General features: G+C 39.2%; 1 protein-coding gene across 3 annotated transcripts in view; it reads right to left on the bottom strand.

The window, feature by feature from the left end:
• slc12a5b (solute carrier family 12 member 5b) overlaps positions 1 to 18,661 on the bottom strand; it is a 75,750-nt gene extending 57,089 nt beyond the window's left edge. For all 3 annotated transcript variants that reach the window (XM_053503996.1, XM_053503994.1, XM_053503995.1), the window contains exon 1: positions 18,547 to 18,661. In XM_053503996.1, coding sequence (XP_053359971.1) covers positions 18,547 to 18,601 — 55 coding nt within the window. In that variant the 5' untranslated portion in view covers positions 18,602 to 18,661. The remainder of the gene's footprint in view (positions 1 to 18,546) is intronic.
• Positions 18,662 to 24,765: the final 6,104 nt, after the last annotated feature.

Here is a 24,765-nt window from a genome sequence, read left to right as displayed (position 1 = left end):
GTAGTGATACATGAATTGGCACAAAAAAGAATACATCACTGAATCAATTATTCCCCAGCGCTGAGGTTTGGGGTTTGATCCTGATTTCTGAGGCAAAACCTTTGCAGAATAGTACAAATCTCTGGTCTATAAATAAATATTGCTTCTGACCCTCTCAACTGATCAGCATCCACATTCCTTAATGTTCTCATTAATGTTTTAATGAGTTATTGTTTGTGTAACAGCACAAAAGGGTCTATGTAATGAAACAATTATAAATTCTAAATATAATTTTTCAGTTAGATCTATGTAGAGACAAAACAACAATAAGTACCTACTACGAATGGCGACTGATTCAATATTTGTTCTGAATAGGAAAAGTATTAGATGGTGCTATGAGAAATCAGAAAATAATTCTGCACCCGCTGATTTCAAGGGTTCAACTTTTGTCAGGTGCTGGAGTGGATGTTGATAAGCTTGACGATGAAAACCATTGACTTGGGCACACTATGCTACTGATCACCAACAGCCACGCACAGATTAATTCACAGTATATTGTTTAGAATGGTAGATGATGCTTTTAGACACAATGCTACCCACGTGTGCGCATGTGTGTTTTAGGGAGATGATGACCTCCAGGCCAATCTAATTCAAGGAAAGTGCTGCTTTGCTTTAATCCCCCAGCATGTGAAGCATCTAAAACTGGTTTGTACCATCTGGCCCCAACGTTCCTTTGACCTATGACAGGCCACAAAATAAAAAAATCCAAGCAGCTATTACTTTCTGATTTGATCTCTTCCCTGCTTTTACTAACAGGATAAAAACTGCTAAAGCCAACCAAGTATATTTAGTGGATGCTTCTGCAGAATTTCATCGTGATCCTATAAATCAGGGGCCAGACCCCCCTAAAAGTAACACAAGTAACAAAGTGGGTTATTAAAAAAATTCCAAGTCACTGTGACTACTTTATCAAATATATATAAGGGCTTATATATAGTAGAGCAAAATATAATGTGTGTGTGTGTGTACAGTATGTGTGTGTCTCCCTCTTGCTGAGTTGCTACGTGTTGAGGTGATCGATGGCTTGTGCTCTTCATGGGAACCTAGACTATATCACAATGCATCCCACAGGTCTGAAGTATTTTTATACCCCAGTGCTCTTGAATTCTAAAGCATTGTGGGTCAGAAGACATTGAGTAATTTTCTAATACGGAAGCTCCGACGACAGTGACAGCTGCAATATAAGTAGCAACTCACATGTTTAATAATTTAGCTCTTATTAAGAAACAGCATTTGCAAAAAAAAATATATATAAATAAATCCCTAATTATTGATATAGCAAAACTCATAATTAGGGTAAATTAAATAATTAATTTAAATTTAAAGTTTAGGGAATAAACCTGGGGAAAACTTTCAAAACTTTGTTCTTTATGGAATCTCAGTAACAAGACTAGCTTTTTTTGTCCGATTCATGGCATGTGTGGAAAAAGAGAGAGTAGCCGGTGAAAAAAAAACAGTTAAAGATGTACACTGTAATATTTTACATTCCCAGGATTGTGTGTTCTTCCCTAGTTTGGTGGGTTTTCCTCCGGATACTCTGGTTTCCTCCCACAGTTCAAAGACATGCAGATTAAAATGATAGGTGTTCCCAGATTGCTCTAGTGTGTGAGTGTGTATGTGTGTGTGCTCTGAGATGAATTGGCACCCCATCCAGGATGTACCCCTCTTAGTGCACTAAGTTTCCTGGGATAGGAGACCCTGTATACATGATTAAGTGGTATAGGTGGTATAGCAAGTGAGTGAGGGTTTGGCAGCCATCCTTATCCAGAGTAACTTACATTTTTATCTCATGATAAACCTGATATTAAAGTAAAGAGCTTTGCTCAAGACCCCAACAGTGGCAATTAGTGGAAGTCGGGTTTGGACCTTTTAATCAGTAGGGCCAACACCTTAACCACTGAGCTACCCCCTTGACCGGCTTTAGCTTCGATTCTTGTGTTCATGTGTGAAAATGATTTCTCATACTCCAAGAACCACTCTTTCACAATTTCAGTCCTGAAATATGCCTGTGCCATCAAGGACAGATAAACGCCATTGATGTGATACCTTGGGCTTTACATTCAGCTTGTCAGCTGACTTCATTTTATTGTCGTATAACTTTGCTGAGCCTAGACCTGACCAACTGAAGCAACCCCAGATCATAACACTGCCACCAGAAGCTTGTACAGTGCGTACTATGATCAATGCATCACCTCATACCCTGACATGCCGATCACTTTGGTAAAGAGTCAATCTGGATTCACCACATGACCTTTTTCTGTTGCACCAAAAGTCAAACCCTAATGCTCCCTAACACATTTAAGCCTTTTTTCACTATTAAGGCTACTTTCGATCCTATGTAAATATTGCAGTAATTTCTAATGTTGATTTTTTTTTACGATAGAACTTTACCAAGCATTTAAGTCATCTCTTATCTTGTTTGTTAATAATTTTTTTACGACCACATTTCTTCCATGAATTTGATGGTTCAGCGTTATCCTTTCAGGTGTTCAAGTTCTTAACCAATTTCCTGGCCCCACCCGTTTACTTTATTGTTGTTTAATAACTTTAATGTTTTTAATAATTTGATCCTTTTGAGACAACAAACTTTTTTGTGGTCAGACAATGCAAATTATGGCATGTTCCCATATAAATCAAAATGTAATCACTGGTGAATTTATGTGTAATGTGTAATGAAAGGAATAAAACATTTTAGAAAGTGTTAGTAAGTGAACTGTTATGTTTTATGCTTTTCTAGCCAGAAAGCAAAGTCATACAGTAATAAATGATTGCAGAAACAGAAGAGAAGAGGGGGGGGGGGGTGGACAAAATATACTTGAAAGGCCATCGTTATGCTCAGGGAGGACCATGTATTAGTAATAATGACTGTTTTATAGCAAGTGTAGCACACCTGAGCAGTAGCACTTACTCCAGCCCTTGAAACTGCCTGTGTCACTTTTCTGCTCCTTCACCAGCCCTATTGTCAAAATCTCACACTCCATGCATCACATCATGGTTCCCATGGCAACAGCGGCAGGTGCTTTTATTTTCAATTTCGGTCTTGCCTCCATCCTTGTGTTTCTCAGTGCTTCATTATGTAGATTGTTTTCATGGCTCCTGTGTTTTTCCTGATTACTTTCTTCATTTAATTTTACTCGCTTGTCTTGTTGCAACATCCTCGTCATGCATTAGGCCGAGAATATGAAACAGTATTTTCCCTGTGGGCTTCCAAAGAAATAATATTTCCTGGTTTTAAATGATACCTGTTTGCCTAGTCTGTATATTGGCTCTTTGCTTTGTATTCTTCTTCTTCTCGTTCTTCTTTTTTCTTTTGTACCTATAAACCATTTTAAATAAATAAATAAAAAAAACCCTGACAAAACAGTGAATATTCCATAAACAGTAAATATAATGTGATTGTTATAAGATGATAAGTTATGGCATTGTGTTGGCAAAATCAGTGTATGTTCACTATATCGCTAGCATCCAGGGTCATTCCTCTTCCTGTCAGTGACTAATAGCAAAAAGCCTGCTCGATCTAACATTCACACCAACACTGACTCATTCAACACATTGGCATAAAAATGTCATGACCTCTTTGTCAAGCAAGATGGTGGGAAATTAATTCCACCACCAAATTCAATCAGCTTGCAACCTGTTGCATAAAAAAAAAAAAAAAAAACATGTTTTCCTCGGGTATTCAAGAGCAATCTATGGCAGGCTTGTGAAATACTTATTTCCCTTTATTGAAATGCAACTTAATTTATAACAATTGTATCATGTGCTTTTTCTGGATTTTTGGTTGATATTCTGTCTCAATCCTTTACCATTAACCTATGATAAAAATTATAGATCCTTCATTTCTTTGTAAGTGGGCAAACCCAGAAATTCTGTATGGGATCAAATACTTATTTTTCCCACTGTAAGTTCTTGAGAAAAGTCATGCATTTGCAGAAATGACTGTACATTTAAAAAAAATACCAATTAGCCTAACATGCATTTCTTTGGACTGTGGGAGGAAACCCACCAAGCACGAGGAGAACATGCAAACTTCATGCACACAGAGACAGAAATCGACCCAAGACTCTGTAGGTGCAAGGCGACAGTGCTAACCACTACACCACCATGCCGTCTGTGGATGAATTTTAAGAATGACATTAATTTTCACAAAGTCTGCTGCAATGACCCAGGACTAATGGTAGCGCTCACCTTCATGCATTTCAAGAAGGGCAGCTAAGAAACCATTACTCTCCAGGAAAAACATCAGTACAGGGTTACGGATACAGGGATTGGACTGCTGAGGACTGGGGTAAAGTCATACTGTATTATCGGATGAATCCCCTTATTGATTGTTCGGGTCATCCAGAAAAAAGCTACCATCAGTCCTGTGTCATGCTAACAGTAAAGCATCCTGAGACCATTCATGTGAAGAGATGCCTCTCAGCCAAGGCAGTAGGCTCACTCACAATTTTGCCTAAGAACACAGCCATGAATAAAGATTGGTACAAAAACATCCTCTGAGAGCAACTTCTCCCAACCGTCCAAAAACAGTTTGGTGTGGACTGATGCTATTTCCAGCATAATGGATTCCACCTTGCTATAACTACAGTAAGTTGCCCTGGAATTTTAGGTCTATGGCCGGGAAAATCTCCAGACCTAAATCCCATTGAGAACTTGTGGGAAAACAAATAAAAAAAACACAAATTCCGACAAACTCCAAGCTTTGATTATGCAAGAATAGGCTGCAATAAGTCAGGATGTGGTCCAGATGTTGATTGACAGCATTATGGGGTGAATTGCAGAGGTCTTGAAAAAGCAGGGTCATCACTGCAAATACGGATTCTCTGCGAAAACTTAATGTAATTGTCAAAAAAAAGCCTTTGACACTTTTGAAATGATTTGAATTATACTTCAGTATAATATAAAGTCTGACAAAAGCATCTAAAAATAATGAAGCAGCAGATTTTGTAAAAAACTATATTTGTGTCATTCTCAAACTTTTGGGCACGGCTGTATGATGGCCATTTTTTTAAGAATATAAACCTCAAGTTATTTCCATTTACATGATCTTAATGTGACTGTGTATTAAAATTCTAAAACATATCTGCATAAACTTATCCTTATAGCAGTGTAACCAATATAACACTCTTCAATACCCGTGCTGGTCAGTATTACTGTACTGTTCGGACAGGTTGTGTTTTAAAAAACTAACACAAATAAGGTAAAATGAATTGAGCAGAGAGAAAAGGATTCGAGTGTACACAGTTAATTATAGATTTCTACTCGATGCTATATAATTATAACATTATAGTGTAATAGCTATAAGAATGCTATTAAGTCATTAACATGGAGGCCTATCTAGACAAGCGTATTATTCTCTTCGATTCACAATTCATGTACCGTTTAATCCTTTTATTGTTTTGTAATGTTTCCAGAATAAAGAAGTTGAATATGAGTGTTTAAAGAAATTATAATACATTTGTAAAATGAGACCAGGTTAGGGTTAGGACAAATCCTTATAGTTTAGGCGAAAACAATTTAGGTTGGATAGGGAAATGCATTAAGTTTAGAAAAAGGTGCAGAATATAGTGTGTGTGTGTGTGTGTGTGTGTGTGTGTGTGTGTGTGTGTGTGTGTGTTACAGAATAATAATAAAAAAGTAATTATACTGAAACACACACACAGAGGAATCAGGCAAACACCAACCATGGCAGCCTGACACACCATATACACACACAACATACACACACACACACATGCACACGGCATAATCCTAGATTCAGAGCAGTGATGGATCGCTCTAATTAAGTCTGATATTCATCGACTTGAACCGACTTTCTTGCTATCGCACTAGCTGTTGTTATCTGGCTTTATCCGCAATAGATATTAATTCACACACACAGGCATGCAGTAAGTCTTCCCCTCTCACAGATAGCATTCTGACTGCCAAAGCCACTGTAAATTTACCCAACAAACCGTTTGCAGTTTGTGTCTTCTTCCCTCTCCGACTGTCTCACACATACACAGAAACAGATCGCATTGCCGACTTCAACAGCGAGCTACCCAAGTAATAACATCTATCAGAAAACATTTGTTTGGGTTTGGGTTCATGTAATTTATGTGTGCTGCTAGTGTTTCGCCGATGACACACACACAAATTATGCAGCTAAACAGTAGTTTCTAGCAGAAGCTGTCATTAACCCAGCATGTGCCTCCTACAGATCTCTCTGTAATGGATTGGCTTATGATCTATATTTGTTTCTAATAAATAATGTTTAATAATGCAGAACTTTTGGCAATAGCCCTGGAGTAGTCAAACAGCCTAACCTATAACATATAATATAAATAATTCATGTAAAAGTAAACCATTTGACTGTGCTTCATGGATCCCGCTTTGAGAACCCTGCGCATTCTTAAACTGTCACATATAGGACGGAAAATTATCTTATTAATGAAATGATGATCTAACTCTCAATCCAGTTCCGGTTGAAAAAAAACGCATTAAGAATAAACTGTGAAGCCTTGGCAAAAGGTCATGTGTTCTGATTGGTACAGATTTCCCATGTTGATGGATGTATCAGGGTATGTAAAGATGCACCACATCATGCCTAATGCCTATTGTACAAGCCTGATGGAGGCAGTGTTATGATCTGGGGTTGCTTCAGGTCTAGATTCAGCGATGTGATGTGCCCAAAAATAATGAGGTCAGCTGATGACCTGAATATACTGAATGACCAGATTTTTTTCATCACTGGATTTTTTTTCTTCTCTGATGGCACAGGCATATTCCAAGATGATGATGCCAGGATTTATGAGGCTCAAATTGTGAAAGCGTGACTCATGGAGCATGAGACATCATTAGCCACCACTGAGTCCAGACATTGGATGCCATGGAGAAGGCTTTTCGCTGCAGTCCAACACTCCCATCACCAGTTCAAGATGTTGGAAAGAAATGAATGTCACTCTGGATACAAATAAATGTTGTGACATTGCATAAGCTTATCAAAATGATACCACAGCATGATCAAAGCAAAAAGCAGTCCAATGAAGTATTAAAGCATTATAGCATTGCACTGTTCAACCCTGAAGGTTCTCTAATAAACCCAGTGTCTATGTTGTGCCAGTTCACGTGTGAACATGATTCCTCATGCTCCCAGAACCACTCTTTTACAATTTGAGCCCTGGAACCATCTGGTGCCTGTGCCATCAGGGAAGAAGAACTCTATTGATGTGATAACCTGGTCATTCAGTACAGGCAGGTCATCAGCTGACTTCATTGCCACATAACACTGATGAGCATAGACCTGAACAAATGAAGCAAGCCCAGATCATACAGTAACACTGCCTCCAGAGACTTGTACAGTGGCCATTAATCATGATAGATGAATTCCTTCATGTGCTTCCCTTCTTACCCTGATGCACCCACCACTCTGGACTGAACTCATTAGACCAATGACCATTTTTCATAGCTGGAAAGACCAATCATTATGCTTCCTAGCAAACTGAAGCATTTTCCCGATTAGTTTCACTGACGTGGTTTTTCTTATGGCGACGCAGCTTTTCAGTCCCAGTCCTGAGATGTTGTCATATGATGTGTGAAAATGCTTTAACTTTCTTTTTTTCTAGTGTTGATTATTACAATGCAACTTCACAAAGCGTGAAGTTCATTAGTTTTTCTGCGACCACTTTTCTTGCACTATGTTGATGATTTAGCACTATTGTACAATACCATGCTTTAATAATGTGTTGGACAGTTCTTAGTAATTTTAACGCTCCTTACTTTTTTTTCTTTTTTTCTTTTTTGCTGGATGCAAGCCTTTAATTTGCCACTTTTAAAAACTGTGATTTTTTTTTGGGGGGGACAGGTAGTGTATAATGTATATTCCATCCATCCATCTACTGTAGGTACCTCTGTAGTCCAATGGTGACCATGGTATACATTCTCACTTGTACAACTGTGAAAGGACCTTTGGTCAACATTCACACATTATGGGCAATTCGAATACGCCAATTAGCCTACTGTAATCTGCATGTTTTTGGACTATGGGAGGAAACCAGAAACACCCAGAGTACACCCACCAAGCATGGGGAAACCATGCAAACTCCATGCCCATAGACCTGATGCAGGAATTGACCCCAGGACTTGGACTAAGAGTCCTGCAAGGTGACAGTGCCGCTGTGTGTAGTATATTGCATATAATAAACATGGTAAGTGAACATAAGTGAACAACACTGTAAAAGTTGTATTATCATATTACATTTGAATTTTGCAGAAAAAAATGGGGGCAGAGACTGAAGACTATTAAAGTAACACATACAGAGATAAACTATGTCTTGTACTACGACTGCTATGCAGGCTATGAAGACAAAAAGGCAATGTAGAGCAAGCTAGACAACAGATGCACCTTCTTCACCCAGTGGGACGACCAATGCATGTGGAAATGTAGGTTACTGCACTAGCTGAGCAAATGTCCCAAGTGGCACAACAGAACCATGTACACCTTATTGTTAAACGACTGCAGGTTTGAATCTCAATAAAGATTTATTCATTTAGCAGATGTTTTTAATCAAAACAACTTTGAGTTCTGCTGAGAAGATGAAAGTTAAAAGTGTTGCTCAAAACCCAACAGTGACAGCGTGGCAGTTCTTGGTCCCTAGTGCTCTCGGGATAGACACAATGACCCTAATCAGAATAAAGCAGTTACAGACTATTAATATTCATTCTATTGCTGTCCCTGGTGAAAAAAAAAAATCCTGTCTAATTGTTTTTGACCTCATGACTTCCATTAACAATGTAATCACTTAACAGAAACCATTATGCCATTTCTGATTAAGGAGAGTTTTTTTTTTTTCCAATGGTGTCACACAGCATCTTCCTTAAAGTTTTTTTCAGCGATGCTTTCTAACTTTTTGGATATACTGTTATTCATTCATTTATTTGCTATACTGCTTATTAAGGTACAGGGTCACAGGAAGCCTGAAGCCTATCCCAGGAGACGGGTTACGCCCCGGACAAGGCGCATCGCAGGGCACACATGCACAAAAGCTTGGTGGTTAGCATTGTCGCTTCACATCTCCAGGGTTCAGGGTTTAAATCTTGCCTCTGGTCTGTTTGTAAGTCTTTGTGAGTTTGTATCCTCCCACAATCCAAAGGCATGCATTATAGCCTGAAGGGCGTACTGTATGATTGCGTGTGTGTCTGTGCCCTGTTACGGCATCTTACCTACAGTAAGGTCTACCCCTTGTGCCCTGGGGCGGGCTCCAGGCCATCTGCAACCTTGCACAGAATATGAGGCATAAAAAATGGGTAATGTCCCTAGTTACATGCCATGGTTTTAACTTTACTGGTATTGACCAGGTTTACCTACAGTATTAATCACTCGCCAATCTGTGAGGTCATGTATGCAGGAATGCTATGTACAGTATGGCTAGGTTCACATGGCTTTAAGGATAGCCTACACACTTAATGGTTTTAGGCTGTTGTATGATCAGGGAAAGCTGGATAGCGAGTGGGAATTGGCGGGTTATCAAACTGCAGTCATTTTTTTTAAGTCCTGCTTATAATGCACCCTGTAAAACCTGTGCCAAAAAAAAAAAAAAACATCCTTGTCAGTGATGTGCAGATCTAAAATAGGTTTTGCTCCAATTAACACCAACATTGTCTGGCAGAAAAAAACACGTCCATAGGGGCTGAGATAGTGAACTTTAAAATGGACACTGGATCTGTAGCCAACACGCTGACTCACATTAAATGAGCCTCCAGGAAATCAAAGGAAAGATAGAGTCCTGGAAGCACGAGGAGATGCTTGCATTAAGCTACAGGAAATAGTGGCGCTACATGCACATACTGAAGACAAACAAGCAAACTGGGAATTTCTTGTAATCTGATACATCCCTGTTGGGCCAACTGCCATGTGTGGGGTTAGATATAATTGACTCCTGCTCCATTAATCAAAGGCAAGTCGCTGGAATTTCTGGCTAAGTGCCTAGGATGGATGGGTGGATGGATGGATGGATGGATAGATAGATAGATAGATAGATAGATAGATAGATAGATAGATAGATAGATAGATAGATAGATAGATAGATAGATAGATATACAAATGTTCAGCTGTCTCAGGAGTAATACATATTTGTAGAAAAGTCCCATATGCATGTCATGATGATATAAAAGAAACTCTCTTTGATCTTGCAAAATGAAAGATTTATTAATAGTCGCACTATCCAGTTTCACTCAAAAGATGATGGGTTCCCTTTTGAGTCTGGTTCCCCTTGAGGTTTCTTCTTCATGTCATCTCCCGGAGATTTTCCTTCCCACCATTGCCTCCGGCTTCCTCATTAGGAATAAACTGATAAAGCATATTTTTTCTTTATCAATTTATTTCCACAATTTATATTTTTGTAACAAAGCCCTTTGACAAGTACAAAAAATAGTCGTGTTTGTAAGATTTCCCTAGATCCTACAGACATAAAATCTTTTACATTTTGCTGACGCTATTGCTGTATTCTCCAAAACAGATGATGATGAAATTCCCAAGAATATATTAATAATCTCAGCCAAAAGCAATGTGTAAATACCTGTGCTTGGTGAGGGAAAGGAACTGCATATGTTAAGTCACATTATTAAGACTTGCATGGATTGCCCTTGCATGCTATATATGTACTGAGAGTGTGTTCGAAGCAATGGCTACAGCACTGTATGTGCAGGTCCTTAGGAATTATCTGTGTGGGGTAATAAAAGTATAAATAGTGGGGCAGTGTAGCACCACGTGGCACATTTTCTGCTCATTTAGCCTTTAAATCTACCTTAACATATACCTTGCACAAGTTTTCTGGATCTAGATTTCAATTTGATCTGTACAGTAGCTCATCACAAAGATAACCGGATTTTTTTGCAGGTGCGTTTAACATTAAAGTGCATGATCTGTCTTGATGTTACAGTTCGATCAGGAAAGCTGATGGTCAGGGATGCTTTCGGCATTGTAATTTCCAGTTGTACATGATATATACCTGTATGGCTATTACTTGTATGGGTGCTGCTTGAGCTGTTGCATGTAATGTAATATGTGATCTTACTGTATGTGTCAAATATAAACCTGGCCTTAATACTGGTGTGCTAAAGCCAGACGATCCCTGGGACAAGGTCCCTGTGAACTATTCACAGTTGCCTTTAACACTTGTTGTGTTGACAAGATACCCCAAGAGGCAACAACACTTACATCAGCTCTGAACAAGAAGCAACATTCACTGCTCTAAAACAAAGTAACGTCAAATGTATCCTCTCATTTTCAAGAAGGGTGCCAGGGTTCAAGCGAAGGATGGTGCAAGTCTGATGTAAGATAAACAACCAACTGAGTGTGTATCCAGAGGATTGGTTGATGGAGGACAAACCTACAACAAATGGAAATCTGTGCACCACAGCATTTGCCAGCATTGAAAAGTATTACTCAGCACGCTTGTGGTGGGTGTCAAGGTGGTGCTTGGTTCGATCCTGAGCTTGCAACCATGCAGGTTTCTTCTGGAGTCTCTGGTCTCCACTCATCTCCCAAAGTAAAAAGAATAAATACCAGTAGTTGAAATGGTGACAGGTGAAAATGAGTGTCTGGATTTGTTTCTGTTTGTAAATGTTCCCTTGGAAAAACAGACTGTCATCCCATTCAGGATGTATTTCCATTTGTTCCTGAGACAGGCATCATAACCACCCTAATCCTTTGACCACCGAAGATGAATATGTATAAATAAATTTACTGTATGGTGCAACGGATGCAATCTTTCATAGGATTTATCTTAAAAAAAAAAAAAACTTCTCTAGAGCCAGACATTTGCCATCCTGATGATAAATGCCCTTGCCAGAGCCTTGTACTGTGTTCAAGACTAGGAAAGATGTTCTAAATCAGTGTTATCTCAGTAAGGAGAAGGTCATACACACTGCAGTATGAGAATGCAAATCTTAAAATATATAAATAAATAAAGAATAAAATCTGCCACTGAGCTCAATGTAGGGAACCCAGAATATAGCCCTATTATGCCTATTATCTATATTGCAAATGGACTAGGAATGGTGGACAAAAATATAAAAGGTCTTAGCATTAAAATGGAGCACAACATGAAATACAGAACAAACCATAACAAGTCAGGGCAAATCAAACATGGCAATCCTTCATCCGCTTGGGGTGAATGATGGTGCATTCGGGATCATAGTCAATTTCAGCAAGAAACATTTCTTTTAATTCGGAACCCCTTTTTAAATATCTCACAGATAGTGCTTGAGAAAATGACACACTTGGTCAGAATAAGATTTAGATTTGAATGGGATTTCATGTTAAAGATGGCATGTTTAAGTATTTAAGTGCAGTATTATCAACTCCGGGGGCCCTGAGTGGCACAGCAGGAAAAGTGCTCACCCTATCATCTGGAGAGAGCAAGTTGTAGTTATATCTGCTGGAGATAGCGAGAGTGATGTCCTAGCCTCTTGTAGCCAGGTGCATGGAGAGAGCTGATTGGCTGAGCTTTCTCAGAGAGGAGGACGCATTCTTGCAAGCACAATCAATTGTGGCTCTAAGCCAATAATGAGTGTCTGTGAGCACACGCAAGAGGAAGGAGAGGATAGCGCTAACCTCTGAGTGTGTTACGCCACTCCTAATGGTGCGTGAGCAAGCAGTTTGAAATGATACAGATGGCTGGCGTCACTTGGTTCGGAGATAACACGTGCTAGTCTTCGCCCCTCCCGGACTGGTAGCCTAGTGATGGGTCATGACTAAATGAGGGAGAAAATCAGGAAACATCCCATAGCATATATATAATAACAAAAAATTATTATTAATGATTGCATTAATGATGTAGTACAGGTGTAGTAGCTTTTGGCAGCTTATCATTGGTCATACATTCTAGGGTGGAAAGCTTCAACCCCCAGTGCGTGTTTGGTAGGCTTTGAATCAATTTCAGTTAAAAAAAAAAATAACTGCATCACTATTTAATTCGTTCCAAAAGCAAGTGAACAAGAGTGTTAATAAATACTGCACGGCTAGAAACATGAAGTTCATATACAGTACAGTATGATCCCTGGTCAAGCCAACAAGATTCTAATTTTAGTCCCATGAAGAAAGCTGGGACGCCCTGCTTCCAGCAGCTAAAAGACGTTCACCTTTTTTCTTTTGTGTCAGGTGGGTGATGAAACACATAGGAAAAAAGGTCATCGAGCCTGTCATATGACTGCACAATGTCTCCCACATTTATCCAGACAGTTGTGGATGGTTCGAATGCTTTCCCAGTGAGCCATGAGATGAGCCAGGCTATGCCGACTTTATCAAACTTGATTTGTTGAGAGGAGTAGTTCGGAGAGCGCTGTAGTTGGAAACCTGGGCACGTCATGCTTGTCAGGAGAAGCTAACCTCATGTGGGCATCAAAATGACAGTCGTGGGAGTCATCATTTGTTAAAGCTGGTTGGGTAGACTTCTAGTGTTGCATAGATCAAAGAGATTTACTGTTGCTGTTCCCTGACTGCACCCCCATGAGCAGAGAGAGCTGGTAGAATTCGCCGGAGCCATCTGCACAGGATGGAGATGAGACTCTTAGTTACGGTAAAACATTCAAATGGTGCAAACGGTTTAAAGAAGGTCATACATCCGTGAATGACAATCACAGCCGAGATGAAGTGGAACGCCTATACTTTGATAATTGACGGATAGCTTTCAACAACTTGCGGAAGAGACGCATATGTCTGTGGAAACTGTACACACCATCATTCACAAAAACCACTTGCGCATTACAGGAACAGGAGTTATGTACAGTCCTGACCTCCTTTTAAGCCATTTGTACATGTTTGGGTCATTAAGGGAGTTCCTGGGAGGCCAGGGTATCAGACGTGAAGCAGGCATGGCTCCGGAGCACTTTCTACCTTGATGGTATTTTTTACATAGTTTTTACTCTCCTAACTGTGTTCCCGGTTTGACTTGAACGCCCCTCGTAAATGGTCCAGCAACTCTAAATTGAGAACAGGTGTATGAATATTACTCTGCCAGAGAATAGTGTCCCATTTACAGTGCATTTCAATTCTTGCATCTTACATTTGCACTAACGTTTATTCCTCTCCGCATGGTTTTATCTGAAGTCTCACAACTGAGCTGACCAAATGAAGATTAAAGGTCTTTACTAACGGTGACATCCTGGTGCTACTGGGTAACTAGTGTTTCTGGGTAAGACTCTGCTCAGGATAAAGTAGTTGCAAAAAATGTAAGTTCTTTGTAACATGGTCCATTGCATTTGACCTAATGACTTTGTAGATCATTAAACACATAATAGAAACAATTAGGCCATTACTGATTAAGAAGTGTTCTTTTTTTCTTTCCCCTGCAATGGTGGGTATACACACTGGGCCAAGAAAAATGTTTTCTCATTTTGGAGGCACTGCCCTGGATCTAAATTCGCTGGGATTGTCTGGATTACTTTTCTTTAAGAGAGTTTAGAAGAGAAAGTACTGTACAAAGACAGCGGCACTAGTAGTGACCCGTGTGTTACGGTTATCAGTTCAAATCTACAGTAGAAGGGACTGGAACTTTGAACAAGAGTACTATTAATTATTAATTTCCTGCACTTAAACGTCGATATGTACCAAAGCACCAGGAGAATGATTGAGCGTTTATGTGCACCTGCTCCTGCCAGAGTATGTCAGTGTCCGGTCCGTGCCGTGGTCCTGCTCTATTATCCCATTCAAGGGTAAAACTGCAATAGGTCACTGCTCTACTTCTAAACTCAATCATCACTTTCCCACCATTTAATATTCTACCTAATCCAGAACCTCATCTACAGATAAATGTCAAGAGGTGGTAAAGCAATCAGAAAGATGTCCACCCCAGCAGGAGGAGGAGAACCTTCCGCCAAAAAGCAGTCTGGCAGCGGCCTCATTTGGCATGCTCGAGTGTCAGACAGTTTGAAGCATGTGCTATAATATGTGCGTGCTTGTTATTTTAGTCAGCGACTGCTCACACTCCGCTCATTGATTTGTAATGTTAATGTTCCTAAATCATCTGACGTTATTTAATACATTCCCGGGTTCTCACTGTTTTTAATTGATGCGCAATCCCAGAAATTTGCATAAAATTTCACTGCAATCCAGTTACATCATGATTGCTAACACAGATGCAACAGACTACAGATACAAACACACTTGCCAGAAAGATTCATAGGGCATCTGGTTGTGACTTAAGGTGTGCATTGGGATCGTGATTCCATGGGATGCAACAGAAAAGATGCAAGAGGGGACGTTTTTTATATTCAAGCAGGCGTGACTGAGTGGTCAGATTGCTAATTACAGCTTCATTCATTAATCCTTAACCACAGCCTGGCCGGGTCATGCTACTAGTTTGTTTGTAATTGATTCGGAAATATCGCAGGCAGGTACGAAGAAAAAACGTAAATGCTTGAGCGGGATTTAAAGGATCTGTAATTGGGAGCACTTATGCGTTTAAGTGATGTAGCTAAGGATAAAAAGTGTCAGAGTTTGAATTGGATTTTTTTGTGTATGTGTGTGTTTTGGACCATAGTGGGAAGGGTTCAATTACCTGTAGGTGTTTAACACCTTTGGAATTTAGGCCACAGTTTTAAGGATGAATACAGGTGGCATGGAGCTTAGTGGTTAGCACTGTTGCCTCTCACCTCAAGGGCTCGGGGTCGAATCTTGCCTCTGAGGAGTTGGACTGCATGTTCTCCCTGTGCTTGATAGGTTTCCTTTAGGTACTGCGGTTTCCTCCTACAGTCCCAAAACGCGTGGTGTTTTGTCCATCCAGGATGTCCCCTGCCTTGTGCTCTAAGCTCTCTGGTATAAGCTCCAGGCTCCTTGTTACCCAACACAGTATAGGTTTTATAGATGTTGGATGAATGGATGAACTGCTGTAAACATACTGTATATGGCTATTTAAAGCAATAAGCAGTTAGCAGCACTCCATTTAAACTCCTAATTCCTATGATTTCAAAATCACTTCTTAGGGGGAGAATCTGTTGCTACTCAGTATAATCACATATCTTTCTACACATCTAATTTGTTTTTTTTTTTTTAGGAAACCCTAACTTGGACACGTACAGAGCATTATCATATACTAAGGGTGTCCTGATTTCGACTTTTCTTTGCATGGAAAGACTTGAACGTTTTAGTGGTTGAGGATAAACTGAAAAGTTCTGTCTTGCTGATAATGAAGTCCAAAAATGTATCTATCCTCCACCCATTTATTCAATGTTTATCCATCCATTTTGTGAATCCTCCATCTATGCAATATCCATTCATTTATCTGTCATGGATACATCCTGCGTATCCCACATCCTCCACCCTGAACATTCATCCATCTACCCATGCCTTTACTTTGAGCAACAGCTATTCATCCATTCATCTGCTATTTCTGCACCAACCCCTTTATTCTGACCATCAGGTAGTTATATTTCCATCCATCCATCTATCCATCTTATTATTTCTCATAATTATCCACCCCTTTATCCATCTATTCATCCATCCATCAAAAGCATCTGCTATTCCTTCATCCATGCAGAATATGTCTTCATTGATCCATCCATCTATTCACCCATCCATCCTGTCTGTCTGTCTTGAGCTGTGACATTTTGTTAGCATGCTGTAATTTACTTAGCCTTCATGACTCTGTGGGTAGAATTTTTTTTTTTTTTTAATATTGTCTTTTTGTATAACTGTACATGATGGCAAAGATGATGGAGTAAACACGTGAAGAAGCTTTTGAGCAGATATAACGTCTTTTTGGCATAATATGACTTCATCTCCCAATGTTAATGTAGTATGATAGAGAATGAAAGAGATAACACAGCGACAGTTTAGACACAGCTTTAGGGAACAAATCCCTAAGCGTGGTAGCCAAATGGGTAGCAGCACTGCAGCACTGTCCCAATTCCCCATTAAAAAAACAAAAAAAACAAGGGAGCGACAGCCAGTGAGATCTAAAAGCCAGTCATCACTGGACTCTGGAGCGAAAGGGAAATCATTGTCAGGGCTTAAAATAATAAAGAAGAGATTCTTAAATGAAATATATGAAATTCTATAAATCTGAAAATCTGAAAATAGTTTAGTAAATAAATGATGTGAATGCCGCCGGTGCCTTTACCAGTACTATTATAAATATGGTATATATAAGATCACTGAAATATTTAATACCAAGACCATTTAATTCTCTGTGCATTAATATTGTATATTAGACTCAGTGAGCTGTTTTATACAGTATGAAGATAAAAGGAAGATTAGGCTTAAGCTTAAGCTTAAGCACTGCAGCACTCAGGACAGATCCAGACAGAGCAGACCTGCAGTGCTTCTCTAAAGCAGACCAGACCTTGAGAGTAGAAGAATACTATTTAATTCAATTTAATATTCGGAACAAGATTTTTTTTTTTTTTTTAAACATTCTTTGATGACAAATATGCTCATTTAAACAAGGCAGCAATATTTTTTTTTTATTATACACATTACTGTATATACACATCAAAGAAATCCATTATAGTGCTTCATATGCGTATGCATTCCTGAATCTGTAAATTTGTCGTATAAATATTTTGTGCAGGAAAATCCCGCTCTCCTTCATCATTTTATACAGCTCATTTTTTTTTTCCCCCCATCTGAACTTCTGATCGTCAACCTCTCAAAATCTGTCTCTACCCATCATCTCCTCATCCTCTAATCATTAGAGCTGCGCCGAGACAGGTCCCTGCTCCTGCTCCACTGCAGAGGGTGCGAAAGGTCCGTGAGCCGGGACTGAAATCTAGCAGGATGACATACATAGAATCGTCCATCTTTTAAGCCTCACATGTGCTTCTGCATGTGAGACAGATGCATGTCAGGAACAAGCTCGGAGCTCCAGACACAAGACATTCCGCAGCAGATATACCGAAGACACTGCAGCGAAGGCTCGCAGCATCACACTCCTCATCGCACTCAGTCACCTTAATATGAAATGTTGGATTAAAAGAGCAACATGATGGCTGAGTAATGATGGGAAAGAGAAAGAAGATTGATGCATGTTCTTGAGACTATGCCTGTGTGGGACTTCTGTCACACCTCCATCCATAGCGCATCATTCACTAGAAGTGCCATACTGCCCGTCCTTCCTCAGTCAGAGGCAGAAAACATTATCATTCTCCTCACAGCAACCTTGCAGCGCAGGCTTGTGCCAAAACTCTCTCACCTCTCTCTCTCCCACTCTCTCATGTGACATATATACACACTCATTCCTTTCCCATATCTTATTTAATGTGTCCCCGTAGCCCTGGTTACTTCATGAACACACACACAGACACACACATATCGACGCTTACTGTACAGGTACCAGGTCACTGGACAGGTATCACTAACAGCGTCACACACTCGCACTTTTGCACCAGCACCAGGAATCACTGCAGGATGCCCATTTATGTCAAGCTTTTATCAAATACCAAACATGCTCGTCTGCTTGGCAGCATGCTTGTCAGCTGTTTCCCAAAATCTCAGACACGAATACACACATCCACGCAGTTGCCGCTCACCCTGGCTGTTAGTGCCCCCATCCCCCTCCTCGCAGTCAGTTAGGTTGTTGAGCATCTTCTGGGAGAGAGAGGACCAGAGCTCCCACTATCACTGCTGGTGCACCGCCGCTGCCTCCTCTGCTGCTGCTGCTGCTGCTGCTCTGTCCAGCAAGGAGAAAAAACCCACACACAGCAGAGAGAGAGGGAGAGAGAGAGAGAGAGAGAGATAGAGAGAGAGAGGGAGAGAGAGAGCAAGGAAGAGGAGGAGGAGGAGGAGAAAAGGCGTACAGCATTAACTCTCTCACTCTCTCCTAAAGAAAAAGAGCAATAAAGCAGCCTTCTTGATGTTGCTTTGCATGTTGCACCTCTCTCTCTCTCTCTCTCTCTCTCTCTCTCTCCAGAGGAGGAGGGGTGTCTGTGTAAGAGAGAGATCCTGCAGGGGAGAACATGATGGAATGCCTACGAGCATGGCTTTTCTCACACACATCTCCCTGAAAAAGTCAGTCTCCATCCTTAAAATAAATGCATTATTCATAAATGCCGAATTGCCTCTGCTTTTATCTTTCCATCTGACATCCCGGTTTTAATGCACACAGTGGAAATCTGGAAGAAAGAATCTGGAACGCAGGTCACTTGATGCATAAGAAATGATGAAAAGCTTCTCTTTATGCGAAGAAATAAAGCGTTTCAGTGTGTCGACTGTTTAATTCCCATATTAATGAGACACGAATGACGTTACGGCAGAATTCTAGTGTCATGTGGCCAGTAGATATATGGACTGTATAGAGAGGAACAATACCATGAAGGCACTGAAGCATCATCCAAAAATGTATCCATCCTCCACCCATTTACTTAATGTTTATCCATCCATTTAGTTTCTTTATCCATCCTTCATCTATGTAATATCCATTCATTCATTTGTCATGAATACATCCTCCACCCTAATCATTTGTCCATCTACCTATGCCTTGATTCTGAGCAACAGCTATTCATCTATTCATCTGCTATTTCTGTTTGTCTTGAGCATCGTGCTTCACCCATTCTTCTATTCTGAGCTTCAGGTAGTTAAATTCCATCCTGGGCATCTGCTATTCCTCCATCCAGATATTCATCCATTCATCCATCTATCCATCCATCCTATAAGGTCCCTTGGTCAATCCAACTTCAACCATCTATTCATCCATCCACCCTATGCATCTGCTGTTCTTTCATCTATGCAAAACATGCCTAAATTGATCCATCCATTTATTCATACATCCATTCATCCTTATATTCTGAGCAGAATCCGTTCATCCATCTATACATCCTCTGCTACATACATACAGCATAAATCTATTCTAAACATATATCCATTCATTTACTCATCTATCCCTTTATACTAAGCATTATCTATCCATCCATTAGTCCTTCCTAAACATCTGCTATTCCTTCATCCATTTAACATCCTCCACTCATTCCATCAATAGTCATCCTAAATATTAATTCATCTGTCCAGCCTAAGAATATGCTAGTCCTTCATCCCTCATCCCATCTATCCATCCATCCAGAGATTATATGTATCTATGAGTCATTCAACCAGAACATTTATCCAGAGCACCTTCAACTCCTCAATCCATCCATCCATCCATCAATTCACCCATTACTTCACTCACTATCAATCAGTTTTTCTCTGCAGACCTATTCTCTTCTATTCCTTTATCCATGCTGAACATTGTTCAATTTATACACCATGGCCATCTGCTATTCCTTGGCTCATACTAAACATCCACCTATTCATTCTGAACACCTGGCATGTCTTCATGCAATTATCCACCATCTTTTCATTTATTTGTTATATACTATATACTGATTTCTTTTATCCATCCTGAGCATGGTTCTCTTCATCTATTTTGGGCATCCATCTGTCCTGAGCATCTGCAAGTCCTCTATCCTTACTGAAAATGTTACACCCATTTATACCCTGTCCACACTGTGCTTCATAAGCACAACCGTCCATTTATTCTGAGCACCATTCCCACTTTACCCCTCTGTCTAAATACCTTTTTAATCAATCCATCATGAGCATCCATCCATCCATCCATCCATGTATCCATCCACCCATTCCATTTTTCCAACCATGCACCTTGCCTCTGAATATTTGCTCTTCCTCCACCCATTCTGAACAGTTAACCATCTATCTAAATGTTCCCACCCATCCACCCATGCTTCTGCCCATCTCTTTATTCTTCTACATCTTCACCATTTCCTATTTTCCCAACAGAGAATGTACAATTCATTTATTCATCCACACATTTAGCCATTCATCTAGCATCTTCCATGTTTATTTGCTATTCTTTTTTTCCATTCTAAAAACTCATTCTTCATCTGCCTTGGACATCTTTTGTCTGCTATTAGCATCTTTACTGAGCATCTGCTAGTCTTCTTTTCATCTTCAACATTCCAAATACACATGCATCATTCCTCCTTGCCATATGCTTTTTTTTATTCATTCAGCCTAAGCATGCATGCATCCATCCATCCATCCATCCATATGACATCCATCGATCTAAAGATCTCTTCATGGCGTTCATTCTATTCATTCTAAGCACCTGCTATTTCTTCATAAATCCTAAATTTTATTCACCTTGAACATGCTCTGTCTATTCTGTATTCATTTACCTTCTTACTCACCCAATGCATATCCTAGGAAGGCCCATTCTGAGTCACCTTCATTGATTGAATATGCATCTGTCTATCTTGAGTATCCTCCAGCCATTCATTTACCCCACTGTACTGTTCATCTATCCATCAATCCTTTTAATCATCCCTCCATCCATTCATCAATTCATTTCTGGAATCCTCCTATATTCCATTCTAGTCACCCTCCTACAGTCATCTTTCTTAGGTACCTTAAATTTAACTCTGATTAAGTAAACATCCTGATTTTCCTTCCTGAGTTTTCTACATCTATTAATTCTGTAACATCCTCCAGCCATCCGCCCTGTCCTGACATACTGCTGCTGTCGACAAAACACAGTTTCCAGAGTGGCAAAATTACCATAGGTTTACTCTTTCCAAGGCCTTTTCTAATTATATCTGTGACTGAAAGTCAAAAAGAGCATTGACCATCTCTGCTCTCTGGGTGGGAAGGATGGCCTTGGTTCATTGTCTCCATGACAGTAAAGACATAGTACGTGGCTTTATTTTTTACACAGAGCCAAAACTCTTCTTTTTAACACAAACAAAATTGTTATCATTCATACACACAACAATGACATGATAAACATATATATATATTTTTTTGCACAAATCATATTGTCAGCAGGCTTAAAAAACTACTAGATTGCATAATGCTTCTACATTTTGCTGCGGGAATGTGCACATTTTCTCATTGTTAATCAAAACTGAGCATCGACTGAGACTGCTAGGTTTCTCATTTATTCTCTATGTTTACATGCTCAATAAGGTTTTAACAGCGAATGCTAAATTTGCGTTACACTTGGTAATCTCATTCAAGTAATTAATTAGGTAACAGTCAAATTCATCCATATGCATTTGCAAGCCTTATAGCATCATCCTTCGAGTCATTCACCCATTCTAGTCTTGTGCATGGTGCATCTGAAGCTTTTAAACTACAGGTTGCTTTATTATTGGAGTGATGCTGGAATGCTGTAGTCCACTTTCAAGAAAGATCTGCCCCGCGTGCTTCATGATGGCTTCTAAAGTTCACTAAGAGCTTTCTGTGGATATAGCATGAAGCATAAGGGGGGAAAATGCACATTGCATTGTGTGTGTCTGTGTGTGTGTGTGTGTGGGGGGGGGGGGGTAACTCATCATCTATACCGCTTTATCCTGAGTACCAGGTTGCGGGGCGTATCCCAAGAGACCCAAGAGACACAGGGCACAAGGTAGGGTACATTCTGGATAGGATGCCATTTCATCTCACTTGTATGTACACACATACATGTACATACACTCGCATGCAATATGCAATTTAACCATATGTCTTGTTATAATATGCAATTGGGAATGCCAATTAGACTAATCTGCCTGTCTTTGGACTGTGGGAGGAAAACAGAGTAGCCAAAGGAAACCCACCAAGCACAGGGAGAACATACACTCCATGCATACAGACCTGACATGGGAATTGAACCCAAAACCTGGAGGTCCAAGGCGACAATGTTAACCACTAAGCAACTGCGCCACCGTAGTTATCTTTATAAACACATTATAAAAGTTGAAAAGCTGATTACTCATATTATGCTGTAATCATATCGGTCTTAAATGTTTCATGAAATACGTTAAAACTGGGTTCTTAAAACTGACCTCTGGTAACTGTGATGTTTTACACATTCTCATTGTGTCTGTATGTTTCCTCAGCATTTTTCAGTTTCCTCCCATTGCCTAGAGATTTACAAGTGGGTGGATTGTCTATGCTAAATTGCTTTATGCAAATGTGTGTGTCTGTGAATGTGTGTTCATGGTGTCTTGTAAGCTTTAATGTTGTTATCGGAATGTTCTGCGTCTCTAGATTAATAGCTGATCAAACAAGATCAGCTATTCAGATTAATTCAATTCTATTTCCTATGTTTTCTTTTGCATTAATAACTGATCCTCAGTTATGCTTAATCAAAGTTTACCCCATCCACAAATTCAATATAATATCCAAGTAAAATGCTCATTTTTTTTTTATATTTTTCATTAATTACAAGAACACTTGTGAGCGAGGCAGAAATTACACCCTGGATGGAAAACCTATCAGTCAGTAAGCTGAACTCAGGAGCAAACTGCTGATGCTGGAGCTGTGAGGTATGAAGCAACCCACTGTACCTCTCTGTATTTTTTTTTCATGCCCTAAATAACTATACCTGCGGAGAGCACTACCTGTGTACCGCCAGCTCAAGAAAAATTAAAGGCTAATATCTCAAAACTGGTTCTCACCTATATAGAAGCCCTGTAGGTAATCTTGAGCTTATCCTTTAGTTATTAGCACTTGAGGCCACTTGAGAATTGAAATTGGCTAAAATGGTCCTCTTAGGAAAATCCAGAATGCCAATTCTCATAAGGCAGTTATTAGGCACTGAAAGAATATTGACGTAAAAACAACTATATTGCATTATCTGTTTACTGAACCATAGCACAAAGCACCGTGTGTGTATATAACAGGCTTGTTTAAGACTGAAGCCTTATAAAATGATATGAGGTAGGATATGCAGCAAAAATAAATAAATAAATAAATAAATAAAGTGTGGATATTTTAAAGCTTGTTTTACTGACACACTCATACGTTATCATCAGTTCTCAGCAGTATTCATTATTATTATTATTATTATTATTATTATTATTATTTTTGTTGTTGTTGTTGTTAAATACTCAAATTTTAAATCTGGTGTTTCTGTTATACTTTGGAAATGTTTCTTGTCTATATACGTCTAAGAAGGTAGATGTAAAATACATTTGTAAATTTAATAAACATAATTTTTCAAACACTGACTTTTTGAAATGAGTAAAGAGGAGAAATTAGAATTATATTGACCAAGAAAGATTTCAAAACTATTATTGACAGTAAGAGAAACAGCAGATAAAAAAACGAAGTATTTAATACATATTTAATACATATTTTTAAATAAATAAATACAAATAAATAATAATAATTATTATTATTATTCTAATAATAATAGCAATAATAATCAATTATTTATAACGATGATGTTTCAACCAAATTATTTAATTAAACCCCATTTTCTATTAATTAATGTAATAATTACAAGTTCCACCATGTAAACAATGATCATGTATACTGCTAATAAAACTCCTTTTAGATGTTTTCTTAAGGGACATTGAAAAACTGTGCCGCAATCACTCTGCTGGAAATATCCATTATAAGATGGGATAATTGGAGGCCATAAATTTACGCACCATGTCAGCAACATTACCCAGATAAGCCATGGCACTAAAATGATGCTTGACTGGTATTAAGGGGCCCGTTGTGTGTCTAGAAAACTATTACACCACATGCACCAGCCTAGAACGTTGATACAAATCAGTTTATTTGTTTATGCATTTAAGCAAAACTCTGTATAATATGTACCCTCTTCATTTCATAGAGTCAACCCTTAAATCAAAGTCAAGTCAAAGTCAGAGTGGCTTTTATTATTTCAACTATATACAGGAAGAAGAGGACACATGGAAAGAAAACCAAAACTTCCTCCATGATCAGGGTGCCACACAAAACAACACATAACTACACGAGACTACTGT

This window comes from Clarias gariepinus, chromosome 9 (assembly GCF_024256425.1).
Source record: "Clarias gariepinus isolate MV-2021 ecotype Netherlands chromosome 9, CGAR_prim_01v2, whole genome shotgun sequence".
In the NCBI taxonomy this organism is placed as follows: Eukaryota; Metazoa; Chordata; class Actinopteri; order Siluriformes; family Clariidae; genus Clarias; species Clarias gariepinus.
This window is presented reverse-complemented; position numbering and strand designations above follow the sequence as displayed.